This window comes from Salvelinus fontinalis, chromosome 2, assembly GCF_029448725.1.
Source record: "Salvelinus fontinalis isolate EN_2023a chromosome 2, ASM2944872v1, whole genome shotgun sequence".
In the NCBI taxonomy this organism is placed as follows: Eukaryota; Metazoa; Chordata; class Actinopteri; order Salmoniformes; family Salmonidae; genus Salvelinus; species Salvelinus fontinalis.
In genome coordinates this window covers 53,073,889-53,098,301 of record NC_074666.1, presented here as the reverse complement: position 1 = coordinate 53,098,301, position 24,413 = coordinate 53,073,889, and the positions used below count along the sequence as shown (strand labels likewise).

Below are 24,413 nucleotides of genomic sequence, written 5' to 3'. Positions count from 1 at the left end.
TCACACACTATTGGATCAAGCAGAAATCGCTCAGTTCTGCCTCCAGGACAAGACTCATCCCAATAAACGTCAACCTGATTTAAAGTGTCGCAGGCAGGGCTGGTCTGTGGTGGAGGCTTTCCAGTTATCAAATTAGAGTCGGTGAGCTGGGATAGGCTGGGAGTTTGGTTCAGAGAAGTTCGGACATAGCCTACTGCGGAACGGGGCAAGAAGAGTAGCGACTGAATGTGGTACAGGAAATCTGACGTGGACCATCTACGAGAAAAAATCACATTTGTTGCATCCAGCAATCAAGGATCTCACCCGCGTTAATGACAAAGGTTGGGTGGGTAAACTTTGTCATTCGGGTCTGATCGTTCTAAAACCAGGTTGTTGTTTTTAGTGGAAGCGCTGAAAGAGAACATCATGCCAAGGCGGACCGTGCACGAAGTAACAGTTCAAGATGTCCAGAAGAGGAGAAATCCGAACAAACACTATGTGAGTCAACAAGTCATTTTTTTCTACGCTAGAGGACCGACCACATCTGTATATTGTAGGGAAGTACACGCCACAAAACCCTTATTTTCTTTGATTAAAGTTCAGTTATAATATTTTTCGTTCGCTGGCTGCTCTAGTCAGGAAAGGTAAAAACAAAGGGAGTATCAAATTACATTTTACCAAAACAGCTGCAAAAAAAGAATACAGTGCGACTTTGTTGCATTCATCTAAAGAAAATTAGAATGAAGGATATATATATATTTCTAGATTAATTTTTTCTTAGACCTGAACACTTGTCAACATCTGGAAATAACGGGGCATCATGCATGCACTTTCCAGATGCTGGGTGTTATTTTACATAAGCATTCAAATACCTTTTAGGCCTATATTAGGCTACTAGTGAAATAATGATAATATAGTCTTTTGAACAAGAATGTTCACCTGATTATGACTTTATTTTATTTAACCTTTATTTAACTAGGCAAGTCAGTTTAAGAACAAATTCTTATTTACCATGACGGCCTAGGAACAGTAGGTTAACTGCCTTGTGCAGGGGTAGAACAACAGATGTTTACCTTGTCAGCATTGGGATTCGATCCAGCAACCTTTCGGTTACTGGTCCAACACTCTAACCACTAATCTACCTGCCGCCCAAACTTTAATAAACATACAAATCACAGAACAAATATGAATAAGTGTGTTTTCCAAAACTGCTGCAACTTGGATGTTATATGACTATTACATTAAAGTAGAGTAAGATTCTATGCACCCGAGAAAGAACAATGAGGTCAACATAGCAGTTTTGAAAGTAGTGGAGGGCATGATAGGTGTCTGTGTTTAGAAAACCTGACAGACTTTTCCAAACATCTCGAGGACATTGGTCTAATGTCTTTTTCAGAATGGTTGCGAGACAACCAGATTTCTTTCCTGAAGTGGAGAATCTGTGCATTACAGTATGATTATGTGGGTAGCCCTACCTACCAGGCCTTCATGCTCTCCTATAGAGGCCTTGCAGTTGAGTCACAAATGTATTTATATTATTTATTGAACCTTTATTTAACTAGGCAAGTCAGTTTTAAGAACAAATTCTTATTTACAATGACGGCCTACCCCGGACGACGCTGGGCCAAATGTGCGCCGCCCTGTTGGACTCCTAATCACGGCCGTTTGTGATACAGCCTGGAATCGAACCAGGGCCTGTAGTGGCGCCTCTAGCGCTGAGATGCAGCGCCACACGGGAGCCCAAATCACCTAGCAACCGCATCAGGCGCCATGTTGGAAGAGCAGAGTCAGTCTGGTGGAAGTCCTCCTCATCGTCCACATGACTGGCTGTGTTTAACTTCTGGAAGGTTGCCCATTATTTCGTTTTTCTAAGGACCCAGAAAACGGAGGCAGTGGGAGAACCTATTTAAGTAGGTAAATATATTTGTAACATGATAGCTACAGGAACTTTGTGTGCAGGCTAACTCAAATGAGCTGCTAACATAATGTTCGCTAGCTAGCCAAGTGAATTAAATATCACCTGCTAGCTAACTTCATATTAGCTAGTTACCGAGACATCTTGATTTATTTATTGTTGTAACTTGAAATGCATTTGTAGCTATGTATGTCAGCTAGCTAACAGCCGTGGAAGAGGGTGAAATGACTACTAGCAGTTCCAGCTGTCAGAGAAGAGAGCGTAGTTTATTTTGGATAAGGCAGGTACTGTACCTTTTGTGGGAGGATATTATGAAAATATTCTCCAGTTCCAGTCCCTAGTAAGGAAAACTGAGGATAGAGAGCTATAGCAACATAATATTCAGTGCTGTCTAATTTGAGTATAATGTAGCCTGTTTCTTTGTGATGTTTTCTGTCCTCAGATAACCTGTCTGCAGATGAGGTCCCAATGACTGTACCAAGAGAACAAGGGTACATCCTTGTATACCATGGATTATATGTGTACCTATGTTAGCAAATGTTGTCAATAAAAATACAGTTGAAGTCACACACAATGTATAAACCTATTACAGCTCGAGCAGGCCAACCCTGCTGGGTGTGCAGGCTTCTGTTCAAGCCCAGCACTAACACACCTGATTCAATTTATCAAACCTAATTAGTTGAAAATCAAGTGTGCTATTGCTGGTCTGGAGCAGAAGTCTGTTCACCCAGTAGATCGGGGATCAGTGGAGGGAGGTTGGCCACCTCGGGTATTTCCTTTTTTGTTCACCTGAAATTGTGCTTTAGTAATAATAGCCTACTTGTTACTAAGATGTCTAACCTTTACATATGAGTTAGCTTACTTGTATACTTTGAAATGATATGAAAGTATTTCATTGAAGTGAAGTGTTTAACTTGTTTTAATTGTTAACTTAAAACTATTATTCAATGTTGATTTAATCACAGATCACAATCCTGCAATAAAGATGTGAAGGGAATCTCATGTCTGGTTCTGTGTTTTATTCTTGACTGAACCTTTTTGGTTCAGTCATAAGCGCTCCAATTAGTTTTATTTGATTGTCACTCTTTTTTCAGGATATATGTGAATCCATTTCGCAGCTGATAATGACATGCAATGCCAATGCAGCCATAGGCCTACACTACTACAGTATGATGGCATTAGCCTTCTGGGCATGTGCAATGCACCCCTTGACATTTGCAATGCACCCCTTGACATTGTGTGTCTGAAGCAGATAATAGCTGAACTCACACATTGTTTACATATTGTTCAGCTATATAGTTGAAGTCAGAAGTTTACATATACCTTAGCCAAATACATTTAAACTCAGTTTTTCACAATTTCTGACATTTAGTCCTAGGAAAAATAATTCCCCGTCTTAGGTCAGTTAGGATCACCACTTTATTTTAAGAATGTGAAATGCCAGAATAAAAGTAGAGAATGATTTATTTCAGCTTTTATTTCTTTCATCACATTCCCAGTGAGTCAGAAGTTTACATACACTCAATTAGTATTTGGTAACATTGCCTTTTAAATGATTTAACTTGGGTCAAATGTTTCGGGTAGCCTTCCACAAGGTTCCCACACTAAGTTGGGTGAATTTTTCCTCCTGACAGAGCTGGTGTAACGGAGTCAGGTTTGTAAGGCCTCCTTGCTCGCACAGGCTTTTTCAGTTCTGCCCACAAATGTTCTATAAGATTGAGGTCAGGGCTTTGATGGCCACTCCAATACCTTGACTTTGTTGTCCTTAAGCCATTTTGCCACAACTTTGGAAGTATGCTTGGGGTCATTGTCCATTTGGAAGACCCATTTGCGACCAAGCTTTAACTTCCTGACTGATGTCTTGAGATGTTGCTTCAATATATCAACATAATTTTCCTCCCTGATGATGCCATCTATTTTGTGAAGTGCACTAGTCCCTCCTGCAGCAAAGCACCCACACAACATGATGCGGCCCCCTGTGCTTCACGGTTGGGATGGTATTCTTCGGCTTGCAAGCCTCCCCCTGTTCCTCCAAACATAACGATGGTCATTATGGCCAAACAGTTCTATGTTTGTTTCATCAGACCAGAGGACATTTCTCCAAAAAGTACGATCTTTGTCCCCATGTGCAGTTGCAAACCATAGTCTGCTTTTTTATTGGCGGTTTTGGAGCAGTGGCTTCTTCCTTGCTGAGCGGCCTTTCAGGTTATGTCGATATAGGACTCGTTTTACTGTGGATATAGATACTTTTGTACCGGTTTCCTTCAGCATCTTCACAAGGTCCTTTGCTGTTGTTCTGGGATTGATTTGCACTTTTCGCACCAAAGTACGTTCATCTCTAGGAGACAGAACTCGTCTCCTTCCTGAGCGGTATGATGGCTACGTGGTCCCATGGTGTTTATACTTGCGTACTATTGTTTTTACAGATGAACATGGTACCGTTTGGAAATTGCTCCCAATGATGAACCAGACTTGTGGAGGTCTACATTTTTTTTATGAGGTCTTGGCTGATTTCTTTTGATTTTCCCATGATGTCAAGCAAAGAGGCAGTGAGTTTGAAGGTAGGCCTTGAAATACATCCACAGCTACACCTCCAATTGACTCAAATGATGTCAATTAGCCTATCAGAAACTTCTAAAGCCATGACATAATTTTCTGGAATTTCCCAGGCTGTTTAAAGGCACAGTCAACTTAGTGTATGTAAACTTCTGACCCACTGGAATTGTGATAGAGTGAAATAATCTGTCTGTAAACAATTGTTGGAAAAATTACTATTGTCATGTACAAAGTAGATGTCCTAACCGACTTGACAAAACTATAGTTTGTAAAACAAGAAATTTGTGGAGTGGTTGAAAAACGAGTTTTAATGACTCCAACATAAGTCTATGTCAACTTCCGACGTCAACTGTATTTTTTCAATTTAAAAAACGACACCAGTAGACAATGTTTGAGGCTAATCATTGTACTATGTTTTATACATGCCTTGTGCTGACATGAAATTATTTAGTGAAAATCCCTTGTAATCTACATGGTGAAATGTCTGGAAGCAGGAGATTATTTGATCCTTAGCTTAAAGCATACACACAACTACTACTACTACTACCAAGTTCAATGCCCGATACTTTTCTCCCGGAAGGTCTGACTGGCATTTGGAGGTGCCATTATGATAATGTAGATTGTTTGGCTAAGACTACCACAACAATAACATTGTCAATGCTAAATGTGTTTTTAAATTGTAAAAGAAAAATAAGTTAGTCTATTAGAAATACATTTTATTCAAATGAGGCATGGCAAAGCAGAGATCACACACAATACTTTTCATTGCACCATTATTCATGTCCAGTATGTTTACAATATCATAAACAATAGTCTTTTACATGTTGTACCAAATTACATTTTATAAATTCATACGGTTTAAGGGAGCATTTTTTTGGCATGACGACAAGGTGACGGTGCTCTCTACTTAAATGGCACAACAGAATCATTCAGATTGACCAAAGCACAGCATATGACAACCACGTTGAATAACTGAGGGAAAGGAAAGGGACAAAGTAGTAGAAACTCATGCTGCTGCAGGGTTGCTTGTCTTCGCAGTGGGAATCCAGTCGACATGGGTGTCCTGTTAGAGGTCAGCTGGTGAACCTACGGTACATAAACAAATGAGAAGCACACCTGATGTTAGAATATCACTTCTTCAGGTCACCTGTACCACCAGGGCTCTTAATTGTTTTGTTGTGTTTAATTCAGTCAGGGGGTTTTGTGTCATATAAAGGTCAAATCTAATGTTGGGCTGGAACAACCAATAGTCAACACAGCAGGTTGTCCTATCCCATTGAGGCCTTTGTCCTATGCTGTAACGTCCATACATTTTCCCTCGTATGAATAAAGTTCTCAACAAATTATCATTGGGTCAGTGCCACGAGTTTTTTGGAACAATAATGTTTATCTCCAGGCTATATGGACGTCATATTGTACAATTTGTGTCTCCCTTATTAGTGGTCAGGAGAATTTACGCAGCAGGTTAGGAGAATTAACGTAGCAGGTTAGGATAATTACGTTAAGGTTAGGAAAAGGGTTAGCTAAAATGAAAAACATTTACTTTTGACGTTAATTTGACAATAGCTCGATCCCTTCTAGCTATGATCCCTTTTCATAGGCCTAGATGACATGGTTTTGTTTTTATTGATCTGTTGTCAGTGTCAGCAGAGTAGGCATAGGCTACCATCAAATAAATAAAAAGATTATGCTAATGTCTCCAGTTATATGAAGTGTAGTAGAATAAAATACATAAAATGTTTATCAAAGGGCACATTTTTCCTGTGCAAAGTAAAACAATGTCTCTGATATAGCCTAAATTATGACTATCCAATCTACTCATCATATTAGGGATAGGCTAATAGGCTTACGTTAGTCTGCAAATGCGATGAGAGACGCATGCAATCCTTTGCTATAAAGGTGCATTTTTATGGTGAAAAAGTAGCTTCCCCAAAACTTGAATCCCATTGACACATGCTAATAGCTAGACTACACGCTATTAGCTAGCTATATACCTTTGGCTAATTTAGTCTTGCTGTAACACCTGGTTGGCAAACAGCTGAACTAAATTATAAATCGATCAGACTTACCTGTGATGAAATGATCGGAGCAGATCCTGTACTAACTTGGTGGAGGTCTGAAAGGGGCAAAAAGGTTTCTTCGGTTTTCTGTCTTATCTCCTTGGTGTTTCATGATTGCGTGTTATCTGTAAAAAATAAAAAAAAATAAAAAAATGTTGTCTTTCCTACCTTGTTGCACATAAATTGACTGTGGTGATGAATCAACTTGTTTTAGGCACTGTTATCATGCAGCTAGGGTTAGCCACTCATCAGTTGTTATCGAAAGAATTGATACATGGCCGCCAAAGTAAAAGTCAACTGGCAACACTCTATAGGCTACAAACACTGGGGGTAGAAAACCATGGCCTTGGGCATGGGTATTTGTTAACCAGGAAGCATACTACTCACTCGTCTATTCCGAAGGTCATTGTCAGCTCAGAGTACACAAGGCATTGATGGAATGTTTGAACAAGGGAGGCGCTTCTGCACACTTCTGTCTGGGATAGAGAGCAGAAGCAGAATATGTCGCTTGAGACTGTCTGGCCCATTTGTGTTTTGTCCTGACTACAACTTTTTGTGGTGCAAGCTTAACTTCTACAAATGGGTGGCAGGCCTACTACGAAGTCCCTGAGCCATCAGAGAGATATTGAGAATACCTTGTGTGCACATTGCACAACGTGACGAAGCATGCCTACACGATACAGTATTCTACTTTCTGATGGCGCTGTGATCAGTGCATCACAACACTGTTTCCATCGCTGTATCCAAGCCACCTCAGCTCTTCTGTTTTGAATTATCGCTCATGCACAGGGAAAGGGTTAGGAGCTGAGCGTGGGCTGAGGCAGATGGAGGAATGTTTTTCCTATTTAAAAAACCACTCCTCAGTCCTCCTAGGAGATATGGGGTGTGAGTATTGGATGTACGGTGATAATGATGACTAGTTACATAATACTAACATGCCAATACGCAGTGAGCATCGTGAGGTGCAGGATATAAAGTTCTTGAGCTCCTGTGTCTGCTCCATCTGCTGTGTTTACTGGTTCACTGGTCGTGTGCCATGCGTTGAGTCCTGCATTGAGCTTCGTCCACAGCCTTGGTCTCCTACAGGGAAGGCAGGGGGAAAAGGGACAGGCCGAGCTGGCCCATCCTGGGACAGAGGCCAACAGAAGCACTCAGCCAGACACAATCACTGGAGAGTTCACATCCGATCACCTCCCCAGCCTCTCTTTCGCTCTTCCTTTTTTAAAAAAGGAAAGTGTTTGTTGTGCTTGTATGTCAGCCAGCACCAGCAGGCCATTATTGCATGACGAGAGTCGACAAGATGTTTTATTTTGTATTCACGGTTTAGTTAGTACTTTGATCTTTACACAGGGTTGTTTTCATTGATGTCACAAGCGGAATACCTAAGCCTCTAGTATTTCATTGCACTCCTATTGGGAAGATATAGATGAAAATAAAGAAAACTATTGATAGAAACATCCGCAGATTGGATCGGTCAGTTTGGCTGTTTTTGACTATGAAAACTTCCGGTATTCAGCAATGTAATACAATGTTCTGCTGTCTCACAGTGGTGGTATGTCATATGTCCATGCATCCTTTGTAAGACTAGACTTCAATAGTGTTAGCCCAATATGCGTGAGTAGTAGGCATGATCATTTCCTATTTCATTGGATGATGATGATCTTAAGGTGCGGGAAGTGAGTTCATATGAAAGGATATCCCTTCTGTGTCTGTGGAAATGAGACATCACACTAAATTACCACACACAATGAACCAACTCTATTTCCTTGAATGACATCTTCACTGGAAACCACGTCATTGTGGACTATTGTGTGACCATGAATCAGAAAATAAATCTTGTGATTTTACCAATTCCTTACAGAGATTATTACACTGTTATTGTTGTTACTATAACAAGAGCATAAATGCATGCCAATTGGTATGGATCCTGGTCGTCACACCTACCTGGTATGGCTCTGTAGGGGGAAAAAAGGTTTAAGGATAACACCTTTTTTTTTATTTTTTAGGTTTACATCATCAAAGTGTCCTGGTCTGATGGCAGCACTGAGATCATCTTCAGGCGCTACAGCAAGTTCTTCGACCTGCAGGTGAGCTGGGAACTGTTATGGGAAAACCACTGTGCACACCTTGCAGTACAATCGTAGTTTCACACTATATGGCTGTGTCTCAAATGGCACCCTATTCCCTGTAGTCCACTACTTTCTACCAGGGACTACAGATGAAAATGAGCTATCTAGCTAAATCTGGTGCAATGGCATGTTGTACATTGTCCCTGGCAAATAACAACATTTATAAATAATGGCCCTAAGGGCTAAAATGCCATTGTACTATGCCATCGTACAGGTGTACCAATAGGAATACAGTGTTAGTGTCTGGGTCATTGTACCATGTGACTTGGTTTGGTAATTTATATGAGTCGATTCGGAAAATGAGCTAATTCAATGGAGCCTGGAGAAGCTAAATGTGGATTCCAACAGATAACCACAAAAATATTTATTTCAGACGAGAATGTCACACAGGCCGTTTATTGCATGTGGAGGGAATTTCATCAGAGTTCCAGTTCCTTTTTCTGTGGCCATCTGTGTTAAATAGATCATCCAATACTGACAAATGCTATTTCTTCTCATAACAAATTCATTATTATGTCACTATTAACTACTTACAAATAATATAATGTATCAAAGCATGAGATATAATGTTTTGGTAAGGCTATGAATATAAGACTATAAACAGTTAGGGCAGAAAGATGACAGAAAACTCTTTCAGAATCTACACTGTACAAAATCTCCTGTTGTTTTTACAGTAACTTTACGGTGCCATTTAGGATGTGAACTTTACGGTGCCATTTAGGATGTGAACTTGCACAGTGAAGGAGTGATGAGTCATTTAATCTGGCTGTTGCTGCTCCTCTGCAGCAGCAGCCAAATGCACTGACCCACCTGGATGCATCTCTCTGAGAGCCTGCCAAGGCTGGTGTCAGTAGGGACATAAAACCAATGAGATGGCCCAGGCTGGAAGAGTGTTTCCCGCTGTGGAACACATCACCTGGCTGCTTCACTACTGGACAATTCTCTGGTATTGTAAAGCATCAATGGAAAAATATGCTCACTGGGTTCACAATAAGGCAGCCATGTTTTTGGAAGCTATTATCCCCCCCTCCACCCCACCCACACACACCCTGTTCCTCTCTTCCTTCCACTGTCTTTCGCTGGGTCATCATCCCTCACTCTTCTGATGTCACTGCTGCCTACCCTGCTGTCCATCCGGGAGACAACCATTGTTGAATATGAAAGGTTGAGATGAACAGATCGGCTGGCAAAAAAAATGAACGATGACATGGTCATACAGGCTGTCTCATGCATCACATCCCATCAATAGTGGCAAATGCTGTGTGAACCAGACCTCAGCAGAAAATAGTTGTATTTTGTAGTTTATTTGAAAATACCAACTTTTCAAATACTTGAGGTAGTCGAATAGAGGTTATATAGAGTTAACTAAAAGGCAACTATTTTCTTTGATATTCAAATGTATTAAAAAAACAAATCATATTTGAAGTTATATGAATATATGCCAGTTATTTGAAAACAAAAACATTTATTTGATGAAGAACCAAAAACTATAACAGTTAGTTGAATTTGTCTAAATATACACTGAGTATACAAAACATTAGGAAGACCTGCTCTTTCCATGACAGACTGACCAGGTGAAAGCTATGATCCCTTATTAATGTCACCTGTTAAATCAACTTCAATCAGTGTAGATGAAGGGGAGGAGAAAGGTTAAAGAATTATAATTTTTTTCTCACAAAATTATAGTTATTTTAGTTCATGTTCCTAAACAGGCGTCCTGACACTTCTCATTCAATGGGCATCGCACATAATGCGTCCTAATTTTTCACAGAAGCTGGACAAAAATAATGTCCAATACAAATAAAAAAGGAGAATGTCTGTTTTTGCTGCTCGTGATATTTTAATACAACATTGGTGATTTACATAAGGTTACTGTGTCCGCTTCCGCTGGCAAAATCAATGCCATTACCTTTTGGTCGGTCTTAAATATCCCTATTTGTGCTGACTGAAATTGTCATATTGGCACACATTTTGAAGGACACACCTCAAATATTTCCACCCCTCCCACCTCAGCGCAAGCGAGCTGATGTTAGACAGGTAAATTGCCGAACCTGGCGTAAGGGGTGGAAAATGCCAGTGTGCCACTTTTTACATGACGAAATTAATGTGCTTTTGACTCTTGCACCTCCTTAGCGCCAGCCGAAAATAGAGCCCTGAGACATTGAGGGAAGACAAAGACAGACTGGTCTTGATGTCCCCTCACATTCCATCTCCATCTAACAGTAGGGGTGAGCTACAGTACCTAGCCTAGGGCTGGGCGGTATACCATATTTTACTATATACTGGTATTGATGCAAGGACCGGTTTGTGTTTTTACTTTATCTTGTATAACGGTATTTTAATGTTTGGTTTGTTTAGTGTGTTACACCACTCTGCCTTGTGTAATGTGTTTTTTTATAGTTTACTCCGTTTGCTACTGGGGTCCTCTCTCTCCATATACACACACCAAGCCCCGCCCCCTGTCACTCAAGGAGAGCAGTTTTCTCTCTACAATGAGTCACAGCCACTTGCTGTTCACTGGCAGGGACAGTCTGCATGGTCAATGCTGCAGATGCAACAAGATGTTGGTGACCAGAATGCTGATTTCCTTGCTTCTTAATATGAATCTGCAATTGTTCTATATTACACCATCAGTTTTTGTATCTTACTGTCTGCAAACACTTAGTTTGTGTTTTCTTAGCAAGTTGTGGCCAAAATAAATTGTGTTAACTGCCAATGCTAATCGCTAGTTAGCTGGATAGCTAGCTAAATGTACTTAGTCAGAGCAAAGGTAGCTAGCTAATACACCCTGATACTAGTGCTCGTGTAAAGTAGGCCTACATCAGTAGGTAGTTTGTGCAATGGTATATTCTAAATCAGAGAGGAATAGGCGAAGCATTAATATTTTAGCTACATCAAAGCTAGCTACATCAGGTAAGAGAACCTGAGAGAACCTCACACATTTTTTGTTGTAGCCCCAGACAAACACACCTGATTTAGCTTGTCAACTAATCATCAAGCCCTCTAAACTCTAAAACCATTGTCGAATACAAACTCCCATTCCTATGCATCGGTGTGATGTATAGCTGATACTTTGCTACTTTCTCCCAGAATCTCACAGCTGTCACATATTTTCCACATGCGGTAATGGAGCAACAAAACCCTTTAAAAGTGGAAACAGCACAGTCCTCTGTTGAGATCATGGGGCTGCCTGTTGTGAGCAGCATTTTGCACAAAAGCTAAACATGCCTCTACTCTCTGGCACACTAAGATGCTGGACTCTGCAATAAATTGCATCCCATGCTATTCTTTTTAATCTGGAAACAATTAGATATGCCTAGACTTAAAAATGCTGAACGGAAGATATCTGGGTCTGTAAATACAGTACATAGCAGTACTGTGCACTATGGAAATTAAACATTTTAAATGTAAGTGTAAATTCAGCAGTTGTGGATTGAGTGGTTTTTAATTCTGGAATGCTTTGGAAAGGGGAAAAAATCCATGTGGAAGACTTCATAAGTTAGCATAATAATATATACATTTTTAAAGCACTTCAAATGTTATATTTTTTGTTATGATATAAAAGACAATACATAAGAAATTCAATAGCGCAGGGATGATCAACTCTATTTAGCCATGGGAAGATTTTTTTCTTGAGTGGATGGTCGGGGGGCTGGAACTTAAATAATTACAAATAATTTCTAGACAAAGAATTGACTGCAAGAAGCCCAAAATGATATATTTGACTAAAACAATAATTACAAACCTTGGAAACAGATTTCCAATTGAAAATCACTTGGAGCTGATTTCCTGGTTGAAAAACACCAGGAAATCAGCTCCAAGTGATTTTCAATTGGAAATCTTTTACAGTCTTATCTCCAGCAATGAAAATACAATAAGAAAAAAAAATGTTCAGAAGACTTGGTGGGCAAACAAAACCACCCACGGGGCAGAGGTGGGTAGAGTACCACAAATCTGTACTTAAATAAAAGTAGGCCTATTAAGAAACTACTCAAATAAGAGTCAAAAAGTATCTGGTCAGAAAACTACTTAAAGTGCTCGTTACAAATTTTGTTTTGAATTTAATACCTTATAGCAAACAAAAATAACAACTTAGTGCAATTGACATTCATTTATTATTTAAGCCTGCCAGCATCATCTTGCAGATGTCCTCCAGCACAAGTAGTCTCCAATGAAGACTAACATATAACAAAGTCCGTAGGCTGTACAGTTTCAATTACGGTCTTATTCAAAGTTGACAAAATATCTATCAATGTGCTCTTTCACAAAAAGGTAAATGGCACTCAAGACATTGGAATAATTGACCAATTTCAGTAGCACTAATGAAAATGTATTTCACAATATCATTTAAAGTACATGAATCCATACTAAAAAGATTTACACCAAGTGTGAGTTGTCATTTTTTTCTCAGAATGATATGGAAAGGAGGTCAGGTAAGTTTTAACTGTCAAACAGCAATCAATATCGAAATGTCACTGTCAATCATGTTACTAGTATGCAAATCAGACACATTTCAGCATGGAACGAAACATCAAGGTGGGTATTCAGGTAAGAAACATGTAAGTAATACAAATAATCAAACAGTGCAGATATCAATCTTTTTCCTGCCAAGGTAGGATTTACCCTGCATCCTCCTTCTCTTCCGAACTTCTCTTTTCCACTTTGAAGGGTCTTTTCTTTTCTTGGTTGGCCCATTCTCCCCCTCGGTTGACTTGATTTCTAGTAGCTACAGTATATGGGCCAAAAAGCTTACTGAGATGATGTACTGTATGACAGATGTGCTTATTGGTCTTGTCATAAAAACAGAATTACATTTTAGACGCACACAGTGAGAGACAGCAATGGAGTGGGAGGATCGGTTGATCTAGGAAACATTAGCTAACTACATGGTTGACACCCCAGCTAGCTAGCCTAGCCAGTTTATCTAGTGGCAACCTAATGTGTTAGCTATTGCCACACACATCTAATTAATCTGTTCGCTTTTTATGCCAATGACAAGGTGGCTAGTTAGCTAACAAGCAGAGATCATATGGGGAGCTAAAAACAGGAGATTAAACATTCTGTCAGATTCTGGGTTAGCTACCTAGCCATTTAATTTGCACTCGCCCTGAAAACAATTTCAACGGCAGAATTATATCTGATAAATTCATATCTTACTACAGAAATATATAATATTACAAAGGCAGAAGCTAATTAAGGTGCAATTTACCTCTGATCGCGTGTGGCTAAGAACCCACAAACAAAAATCTCCTTAGGAGTGAAGACGTGCGCATCACTTCAAGAGCTGTTGTGGAGATACAGGAATGATGGACAACTTTGAGAGCCAATGGACTTGGAAGAGTTGTGATGACAAGCTATTTTGAATACATTTCATTGGTCAAGGGGTCGGGAAACATTCTTACAGATGTAAAGGGGAACCAACAGACAAAATGGTACCAACAGAGAGTGCTGCCTCACTTCTAGTCCTTAGGAAACTTTGCAGTATTTGTGTTTTTTTTCTTACATTGTTAGCCCAGAAAATCTTTAGTGTTATTACATACAGCCGGGAAGAACTATTAGATATCAGAGCGGCGTCAACTTACCAGCACTGCAACCAGGAATACGACTTTCCCGAAGCAGATCCTTTGTCCGAACTACCCATGTCATTTGAGCTGATTCCAGAGGCTGACCCAAAACAACGCTGCCAGAGAAGAGGTCTTCTGGTCAGACTTCAAAGGCGCGCACATCACCCACCACTTCTGAGTATATTACTCGCTAATGTCCAGTCTCTAGATAACAAGGTAGACAAAATTAGGGCACGGGTTGCTTTCCAGAGAGACATCAGGGATTGTAACATACTCTGTTTCACGGAAACATGGCTCTCTCAGGATATGCTGTCGGAGCCACGTGGATTCTGTGTACGTCTCGCCGACAAGAATAAACATCTCTCAGGGAAGAAGAAGGGCGGGGGTGTATGTTTCATGATTAAATTCTCATGGTGTAATTGTAACAACATACAGGAACTCAAGTCCTTTTGTTCACCTTACGTAGAATTCCTCAATCAAATGCCGACCGTATTATGTCCCAAAAGAATTCTCCTCGGTTATTGTCACAACTATGTATATCCCCCCTCAAGCCAATACTAAGACGGCCCTCAAGGAACTTCACTGGACTTTATGGAAACTAGAAACCATATATCCTGAGGCTGCATTTATTGTAGATAAGGATTTTAACAAAGCAAATTTGAGAACAAGGCTACCTAAATTCTATCAACATATCGACTGTGGTTCACGTGCTGGCAAAACTCTGGATCACTGCTACTCTTACTTCCGTGATGCATAAAAGGCCCTCCCCCGCCCTCCTTTTGGCAAATCTGACCAAGACTCCATTTTGCTCCTCCCTTCCTATAGGCTATAACTCAATCGGGAAATCCACGCTTCAAGATTTTTTTGATTACGCGAACTGGGACATGTTCCGGGTAGCCTCAGATAATAATATTGACGTATGATTCGGTGAGTGAGTTTATAAGGAAGTGCATAGGAGATGTTGTACCCACCATGACTATTAAAACCTACCCTAACCAGAAATTGTGGATAGATGGCGGCATTTGCACGAAAATTAATGCGCTGAATACTGAAACCACCGTATTTAACCATTGAAAGGTAACTGGGATTATGGCCGAATACAAACATTGTAGTTATTCCCTCCGTAAGGCAATTAAACAGGCCAAACGTCAGTACAGAGACAAAGTGTAGTCGCAATTCAACGGCTCAGACATGAGACGCATTTGGCAGGGTCTACAGACAATCAAGGACTACAAAAAGAAAACCAGCCACGTCAGACACAGACGTCTTACTTCCAGACAAACTAAACACCTTCTTTGCCCGCTTTGAGAATAATACAGTGCCTCCAACGTGGCCCGCTACCAAGGACTGTGGGCTCTCTTTCTCCATGGCCGACGTGAGTAAGACATTTAAAAATGTTAACCCTCGCAAGGCTGTCGGCCCAGATGGCATCCCTAGCCGCGTCCTCAGAGCATGCGCAGACCAACTGGCTGGTGTGTTTACGGACATTTTCAATTGCTCCCTATCCCAGTCTGCTGTCACCACATGCTTCACGTTGGCCACCCTTATTCATGTACCCAAGAAGGCAAAAATAACTGAACTAAATGACTATCGCTCCGTAGCACTCACTTCTAGTCAAAGACCATATCACCTCCACCTTACCTGTCACCCTAGACCCACTTCAATTTGCTTACCACCCCAATAGGTCCACAGACGAAGCAATGGCTATAACACTGCACAATGCCCTATCCCATCTGGACGAGTGAATACCTATTTAAGAATGCTGTTTATTGACTATAGCTCAGCATTCTACCCCATAGTACCCTCCAAGCTCATCATTAAGCTAGAGGCCCTGGGTCTCAACCCCGCCCTGTGCATTTGGGTCCTGGACTTCCTGACAGGCCGCCCCCAGATGGTGAAGGTTGGAAACAACATCTCCACTTTGCTGATCTTCAACACTGGGGCCCCACAAGGGTGCATGCTCAGCCCCCTCCTGTACTCCCTGTTCACCCATGACTGCGTGGCATGCCTCCAACTCAATCATCAAGTTTGTAGACGACACAACAGTAGTAGGCTTGATTACCAACAACAATGAGACAGCTTACAGGAAGGAGGTGAGGGCACTCTTGAGTGTGGTGTGAGCAAAACAACCTCTCACTCAAAGTCAACAAAACAAAGGAGATGATCGTGGACTTCAGGAAACAGCAGAGGGAGCACCCCCTATCCACATCGACGGGACAGCGGTGGAGAAGGTGGAAAGTTCCTGGGCGTACACATCACAGACAAACTGAAATGGTCCACCCACACAGGCAGTGTGATGAAGCAGACGCAACAGCGCCTCCTTCAACCTCAGGAGGCTTAAGAAATTTGTCTTGTCACCTAAAACCCTCACAAACTTAAACAGATGCACAGGTAACTCACCAGGGGCAAACTACATTCCCTCCAGGACACCTACAGCACCCAGTGTTACAGGAAGGCCAAAAAGAGCATAAAGGACAACAACCACCCGAGCCACTACTTGTTCACCCTGCTACCATCCAGAAGGCAAGGTCAGTACAGGTGCATCAACACTGGGACCAAGAGACTGAAAAACAGCTTCTATCTCAAGGCCATCAGACTGTTAAACAGCCATCACTAACACAGAGAGGCTGCTGCCTACATACAGGCTTGAAATCATTGGCCATCATTGGCCACTCATCTCATATGTATGTACAGTTGAAGTCAGAAGTGTACATTAAAGTCATTAAAACTTGTTTTTCAACCACTCCACACATTTCTTGTTAACAAACTATAGTTTTGTCAAGTCAGTTAGGACATCTACTTTGTGCATGATAAAAGTAATTTTTCCCAAAATTGTTTACAGACAGATTATTTCACTGTCTCACAATTCCAGTGGGTCAGAAGTTTACATGCACTAAATTGACCATGCCTTTAAACAGCTTGGAAAATTCCAGGAAATTGTCATGGCTTTAGAAGCTTCTGATTGGCTAATTGACATCATTTGAGACAATTGGAGGTGTACCTGTGGATGTGTTTAAAGGCCTACCTTCAAACTCAGTTCCTCTTTGCTTGACATCATGGGAAAATCAAAAGAAATCAGCTAAGACCTCAGAACATTTTTTTGTAGACCTCCACAAGTCTGGTTCATCCTTGGGAGCAATTTCCAAACACCTGAAGGTGCCACGTTCATCTTTACAAACAATAGTACTCAAGTATAAACACCATGGGACCACGCAGCCATCATACATACCGCTCAGGAATGTGACGTGTTCTGTCTCCTAGAGATGAACGTACTTTGGTGCGAAAAGTGCAAATCAATCCCAGAACAGCAAAGGACCTTGTGAAGATGCTGGAGGACACAGGTGCAAAGTATCTCCATCCACAGTAAAACGAGTCCTATATCGACATAACCTGAAAGGCCCCTCAGGAAGGAAGAAGCCACTGCTCCACAACCGCCATAAAAAAGCCAGACTACGGTTTGCAACTGCACATGGGAACAAAGATCGTACTTTTTGGAGAAATGTCCTCTGGTCTGATGAAACAAACATAGAACTGTTTGGCCATAATGACCATCGTTATGTTTGGAGGAACAGGGGGAGGCTTGCAAGCCGAAGAACACCATCCCAACCGTAAAGCACGGGGGTTGGCAGCATCATGTTGTGTGGGTGTTTGCTGCAGGAGGGACTAGTGCACTTCACAAAATAGATGGCATCATGAGGTAGGAAAATTACGTGGATATATTGAAGCAACATCTCAAGACATCAGTCAGGAAGTTAAAGCTTGGTCGCAAATGGGTCTTCCAAATGGACATTGACCCCAAGCATACTTCCAAAGTTGTGGCAAAATGGCTTAAGGACAACAAAGTCAAGGTATTGGAGTGGCCATCACAAAGACCTGACCTCAATCCCATAGAAAATGTGTGGGCAGAACTGAAAAAGCCTGTGCGAGCATGGAGGCCTATAAACCTGACTCAGTTACACCAGCTCTGTCAGGAGGAATGGGCCAAAATTCACCCAACTTATTGTGGGAAGCTTGTGGAAGGCTACCTGAAACGTTTGACCCAAGTTTAACAATTTAATGGCAATGCTACCAAATACCAATTGAGTGTATGTAAACTTCTGAACCACTAGGAATGTGATGAAAGACATAAAAGCTGAACTAAATCATTCTCTCTACTATTATTCTGACATTTCACATTCTTAAAATAAAGTGGTGATCCTAACTGACCTAAGACAGGGCATTTTTACTAGTATTAAATGTCAGGAATTGTGAAACTGAGTTGCAGCGTATTTGGCTGAGGTGTATGTAAACTTCAGACTTCAACTGTACTGTATTTTATACCATCTATTGCATCTTCCCTATGCCACTCTGTCATTGCTCATCCATATATTTATGTGTATATATTATTATTCCATTCATTTACTTAGATTTGTGTGCATTAGGTAGTTGTTATGGAACTGTTAGATTACATGTTAGATATTGCTGCACTGTCAGAACTAGAAGCACAAGCAACTCACTACACTCTCAATAACATCTGATAACCATGTGTATATGACCAATAATATTTGATTTGATTTGATAGTATCGATTCATGTATATAAAAAAAAATACACAACATTTGGAGTTATGAGGTTTTCAATTGACAGCGACAATATAATATCAATCTAGCTGAATAACAGAATTGATTTGATAAAGTGTAACAGAGTAAAAAGTAAGTTATTTCCTTTAGAAATTGCTTGAGTAAGAATGCAAGTACAGCCCACAGAGAGTAACTACAAAAGTACTAATTCATCATTGGACATGGAATGTGTTACAACCCACCTCTGCCCGCGGGCCGCCAGTTAGGAAATCCTGCAATAGGGTATTCTATTCTTCTTGACATAGAAATTGTGGTGCATTACTTCATTTTGTATGTATGTATTCATGTTTGATGACAATTATTATGTATAAATTGTGGTCTATTGTCTGTCTCAGTGAAGCTGATCTATCATCCATAGACAGACTAAACCTTGAGGAATTTTGACTTCAGCAGGACAAATGAGATGGGAGCGGTATCTTTGCTTTGCTCCACTTTTTCCCTCCAAGCTAGCTTACTGGTGTCTCCTGCCTTTGTTTATGACCGTCGGAAGTGGTTTCTAGTGTTCGTCCAGGCGTCACTATGCCAGACTTGAAATGTGAGAGTAGTTTGCTCCTCAGTTCTTTCCCTTTTGAATTTTATTTTCTCCCTTTAAAAAAAATCTGCAGTTTGGAAACCATGTGGTGAGCCAGCACATTGCTTACAGGGCTGACCGATGCAGTGGCAGGAAATGCATGTCTAAACCAAGTTTCCTTGCCTCGCTGTCTGTTGACGTTTCTCAACAGCTAGGGGGGAGTGTTTTCAACAACCCTTATTGAAAACACATGTTGGTCTTTTTCGTATGATTCACTCCTTTTTAAACAACATTTTTTCCAGAACCCTTGCAAGGCACAAAAAAAGTTTGATAATGAAGCTAGTGAGTTTGGTGTTTCCTGCTGTTGTTAAAGACAACTTAGTTTTTTTTTGTTTTTTTTTTACATATTCCCATCAGTAGAACAACATTGGTTGTGGAGATGGAAGCATCCCTTTATGATCTTGATTGAAAGAAGCCTTGCGGAGCCAGTCTTCTCTGATCAGCTAAAGGCTGATGACATCAACTTCTCTGCTATGCTTCTCTGGCAACTTCTGGGTCTCTTGTGTCCTACCTCCCTGCCCAGCATTGGTATGTGTCACACTAAAGTAGCCGTCTCAATGAGAGATATAGTCCACATCAGAGAGTTTTAGCATGAAGATATGATGAGGGGTGGGTGAGTGATGGCGGGAGCTTGTAAGGAGGGGTGGTGTGTGGGGAGGGGTAGAGGGAGTTTGTAGTCTACTGTTGAGCCGGTTTAAAATTCTAGAAAGAGATGTGGTTGTCAGAGGAGGCCTTGAACACACTCATTCATGTCCCACTCATTCATGTCCCACTCTCAGATGAAGAGCAGAAGGCTATGATGAGACTGAGCGATGTCACAGAGGAGGATATGAACCAGACGAATGATAGCCGGCCGCCGCAAATTATCTTACTCTCTGACCAAACAAGATTCTGTCCAATTAGTACATGTATTTGAAGTTGGACAGTTAAGCCTGTATTCTGTTAGGTATAGTAATATAACCCACAAAGGAATGCCTGTTATACTCCCCTGGCTGTGATGTCATACCTCCCAGCATACATCACACATGGGGCCACATTCGCTGTGGTATCCTCGTCAGAATTAGTTAGTTTGCCCTCAAAGTAGTTCTCATGTTATTACCATTACACATGGTAATGTAGGCATTTATACATTCATTCAGAGTAAAAAAAACTCCTGAGATCTAACTTAGTTTTTCTCAATTCTTCAATCTGCACCATATTCCGTAAAATATGTAGTACTGTTTTGTTTTGACTGAAATGAACAGTACCAATGCCTAGAAAACTCCCCTTGTCAAATGAAGTCAGTCTTTACCATTTTGTTGCTTGAACCCTTAAACCTATCCTCAAGTCATTCATGTAAGTGACGTGTACATGATGTAACTGGCTGTCTGCAGCAGCAGAGACTACAATATACAGACCGCTTTTTACACATTTTGTTATGTTAGTTTTATTCTAAAATGGATTTAAAAAATATATATACATATATCATCAATCGACACATAATACCCCATAATGACAAAGAGAAAACAAGTTTCTGCACATTTCTATTAAAAAAAAAAATGAAATACCTTATTTACATAAGTATTCAGACCCTTTTCTATGAGATTCGGTGCATCCTGTTTCCATTGACCATCTTGAGATGTTTCTACAACTTGATTGGAGTCCACCTGTGGTAAATTCAATTTATTGGACATGATTTGGAAAGGCACACACCTGTCTATATAAGGTCCCACAGTTGACAGTGCATGTCAGAGTATAAACCAAGCCATGAGATCGAAGGAATTGTCCGTAGAGCTCCGAGACAGGATTGTGTCGAGGCACAGATCTGGGGAAGGGTATCATAGTACAGAGATAGACTGGCGCGATGGTTCACCTTCCAACAGGACAACAACCCTAAGCACACAGCCAAGACAATGCAGGAGTGGCTTCAGGACAAGTCTCAATGTCATTGAGTGGCAGAGCCCGGACTTGAACCTGATCAAACATCTCTGGAGAGACCTGAAAATAGCTGTGCAGCAACGCTCCCCATCCAACCTGACAGAGCTTGAGAGGATCTGCAGAGAAGAAGGGGAGAAACTCCCCAAATACAGGTGTGCCAAGCTTGTAGCGTCATACCCAAGAAGACTGCAATCACAGCCAAAGGTGCTTAAACAAAGTGCTGAGTAAAGGGTTTGAATACTTATGTGAATGTGATATTTCAAACCTGTTTTAGCTTGGTCATTATGAGGTATTGTGTGTAGATTGAGGGGGGGAAAACAATTTAGTCAAATTTAGAATAAGGCTGTAATGTAACTAAATGTGGCAAAAGTCAAGGGGTCTGAATACTTTCCGAATGCTCTGTATTCCCTTCAGTCAGATGGTTTTTGTCATCTGAGACAGCAGCTCTGATTACAGGCCACAGACAGGGTGTTGGAGCGATGGTAAAGAGAGACAGAGTCAGTCAGGGTGTGGCTCCCCGCTAGACGCATGGGAACAATTACAGCGTGTGGGGTATTATTTTCTCTCTCCCTAAGGAGGATCTGTGAAATGAGGCATCTGCCTCTATCCAGACAGATAGTCGTCATGTGTATTTACTCCAAAGTATTTTTTCTCTGCTTTCTCTTTGTTCCACAGAAGAAGGTGTGCTGTGGTTGGAAGTATGATTTACCAAGCGCTTCCCTAATTGCCATTTACAGGACTGGTGTCCTTGGCTCCTTGCTGATCGTGTCTTTTTCTCCTGTTTCTGCACCAGTCAGTTCTTCTCATAATGTAGCTTTTGTTGGGTCTCATTAGTAGAAACAGCTCAGTACATTTTCATTTCATGGGGTGGGTATTATTGGGTCTATCTATCGGGATATGGATGATTTAGTTCAAACTAAATGAAGATGTACATGGCATAGGGATTTGTATGTGAAGAGCTTTAATAGATGATTAACTTAACAAACATGTTTAAATGTTGTTTATTGGGAAATATATAGCATATGGTGTGATTTGAATAGTCCTTGGAATATTAGGTGGAGCATTAGTTTCTGGAGAGATGGAGGGTTGCAGATGATAGGAAAGCATACAGGAGAATTATGGATATTGAATAGGGAGGTGCAGGAAGTAACAAGGTTGACAGTAAATAGGAGTATATGACTTCCAAGCAGGTAGGGTTTAATATGATGGTAAAGTGGATAGTCATTAATGTAATTAGTATGGTCAGTAGGCTGTTGATTAACCATGGTTGCAATAATGAGAGGAAGATGGGCACAAGAGAGTTGTGGATATGACATTACAGTACTTTAAGATAAGATCAGTGACAATAATTAACAAGGTATAGAAGGTGCTTTTTACTCTGCGAATGAAATGTTCTTTACCTCCTTGATATCCGTCATATGTCTTTGCCAAACGTCCCTTTGGATCCACAGCATTGGAGCACAACCATAACCTTTCTCTCACCTCAAACCTCTTCACTGCTCACTCTTCTCTGTTTGCTTTGGCTTCACACACCACCAGACTTATGGTTTCTTTCACAGACAGCCATTTGCAGTGTGACTATAGCTTTGCATTGAGTTAATTTATACAGCTGCGTGTAGACTGTGTATTCCCAAGAACTCTGCTGTTACTGGTCCAAAACCATAGTGCTGACTGTCATAGCAACATTATTGCATGAGTCTTGCAAGGGATTACAAGGGATACGGAGAAATCTTTACAGCTAACTTTACTGGCATTTTTGATTATTTTATATATTTTTTACCCGTTTTTCTCCCCAATTTCGTGGTATCCAATTGGTTGTTAGTCTTGTCCCATTGCTGCAACTCCCGTACGGACTCAAGATAGGTGAAGGTCGAAAGCCGTGCGTCCTCCGAAACACAACTCAGCCAAGCCACTGCTTCTTGACACTATGCCCACTTAACCCGTATGCCACCCGCACCAATGTCTCGAAGGAAACACTGTACACCTGACGACCGTGTTGGTGTGCATTGCGCCCGGCCTGCCACAGGAGTTGCTAGTGCGCAATGGTACAAGAGCATTCCTGCCCGCCAAACCCTCCCCTAACCCGGATGATGCTGGGCCAATTGTGCATCGCCCCATGGGTCTCACGGTCACGGCCTGCTGCGACAGAGCCTGGACTCGAACCAGGATCTCTAGTGGCACAGCTAGGCGAAGGTCCACTTAGAACACTGCACCACTCGGGAGGCCCCAACTTTACTGGCTTTTAATTTGTAGTAAGACCACTAGTAAGACAGGTTTGAGAGAAAAGGCCCCTTCTCTCTGCGAGTCAAATACAGGCCCTTCTAAACAAGCCCATCTATAAATCCGAACTGTACTTTGGAGAAGACGCCAGCAGTGTTTCCTATTGCATGGGCCTTGTGATGTGATGGTCCAGTAGTAATTTTCCACCAGTGCAGGAAGCGGGATGCTCCAAACAGACAGTGTCGTCATCACCAACCCCACTAGCCATTCAGATCACTGCTTGATGCCCACATCATAAACTTAGTTGATTCTAACTCTGGTCTGTCTCTGTGTAGAAGACAAAACAGAAATCTAGTATTTGTGAGGTCTGTCTATTCTCCAAAAGTGAAGAAATCCCCCCCCCCCCCCCATCTATTCTCCAAAAGTTAAGAAATCCCCCCCCCCCATCTATTCTCCAAAAGTGAAGAAATCCCCCCCCCCCCCCATCTATTCTCCAAAACAAAGTGAAGAAATCCCCCCCCCCATCTATTCTCCAAAACAAAGTGAAGAAATCCCCCCTGTCTGTTCTCCAAAACAAAGTGAAGAAATCCTCCCCCCCCTCATCTATTCTCCAAAACAAAGTGAAGAAATCCCCTCCCGATCTATTCTCCAAAACAAAGTGAAGAAATCCCCCCCCCCCTCATCTATTCTCCAAAACAAAGTGAAGAAATCTCCACCCTCATCTATTCTCCAAAACAAAGTGAAGGAATCTTCCCCCTCATCTATTCTTCAAAACAAAGTGAAGAAATCCTCCCCCCCCTCATCTATTCTCCAAAACAAAGTGAAGAAATCCCCCCCCCCCCTCATCTATTCTCCAAAACAAAGTGAAGAAATCCCCCCCAGTT

General features: G+C 41.3%; 1 protein-coding gene and 1 long non-coding RNA gene across 4 annotated transcripts in view; one reads left to right on the top strand and one right to left on the bottom strand.

The window, feature by feature from the left end:
• LOC129821063 (SH3 and PX domain-containing protein 2B-like) overlaps positions 1 to 24,413 on the top strand; it is an 85,251-nt gene continuing 60,838 nt past the window's right edge. For 2 of the 3 annotated variants that reach the window (XM_055878327.1, XM_055878319.1), the window contains exons 1-2: positions 1 to 477; positions 8,517 to 8,597. In XM_055878327.1, coding sequence (XP_055734302.1) covers positions 406 to 477; positions 8,517 to 8,597 — 153 coding nt within the window. In that variant the 5' untranslated portion in view covers positions 1 to 405. Of the gene's footprint in view, positions 478 to 8,513; positions 8,598 to 24,413 lie in introns of those variants that run through there. The other variant, XM_055878334.1, reaches the window with a different exon arrangement.
• On the bottom strand, positions 5,150 to 6,814 carry LOC129821086 (uncharacterized). The gene is made up of 2 exons (XR_008754268.1): positions 6,520 to 6,814; positions 5,150 to 5,536 (listed from the first exon to the last, which is right to left on the bottom strand). It is a non-coding gene; the product is annotated as an uncharacterized LOC129821086 (long non-coding RNA).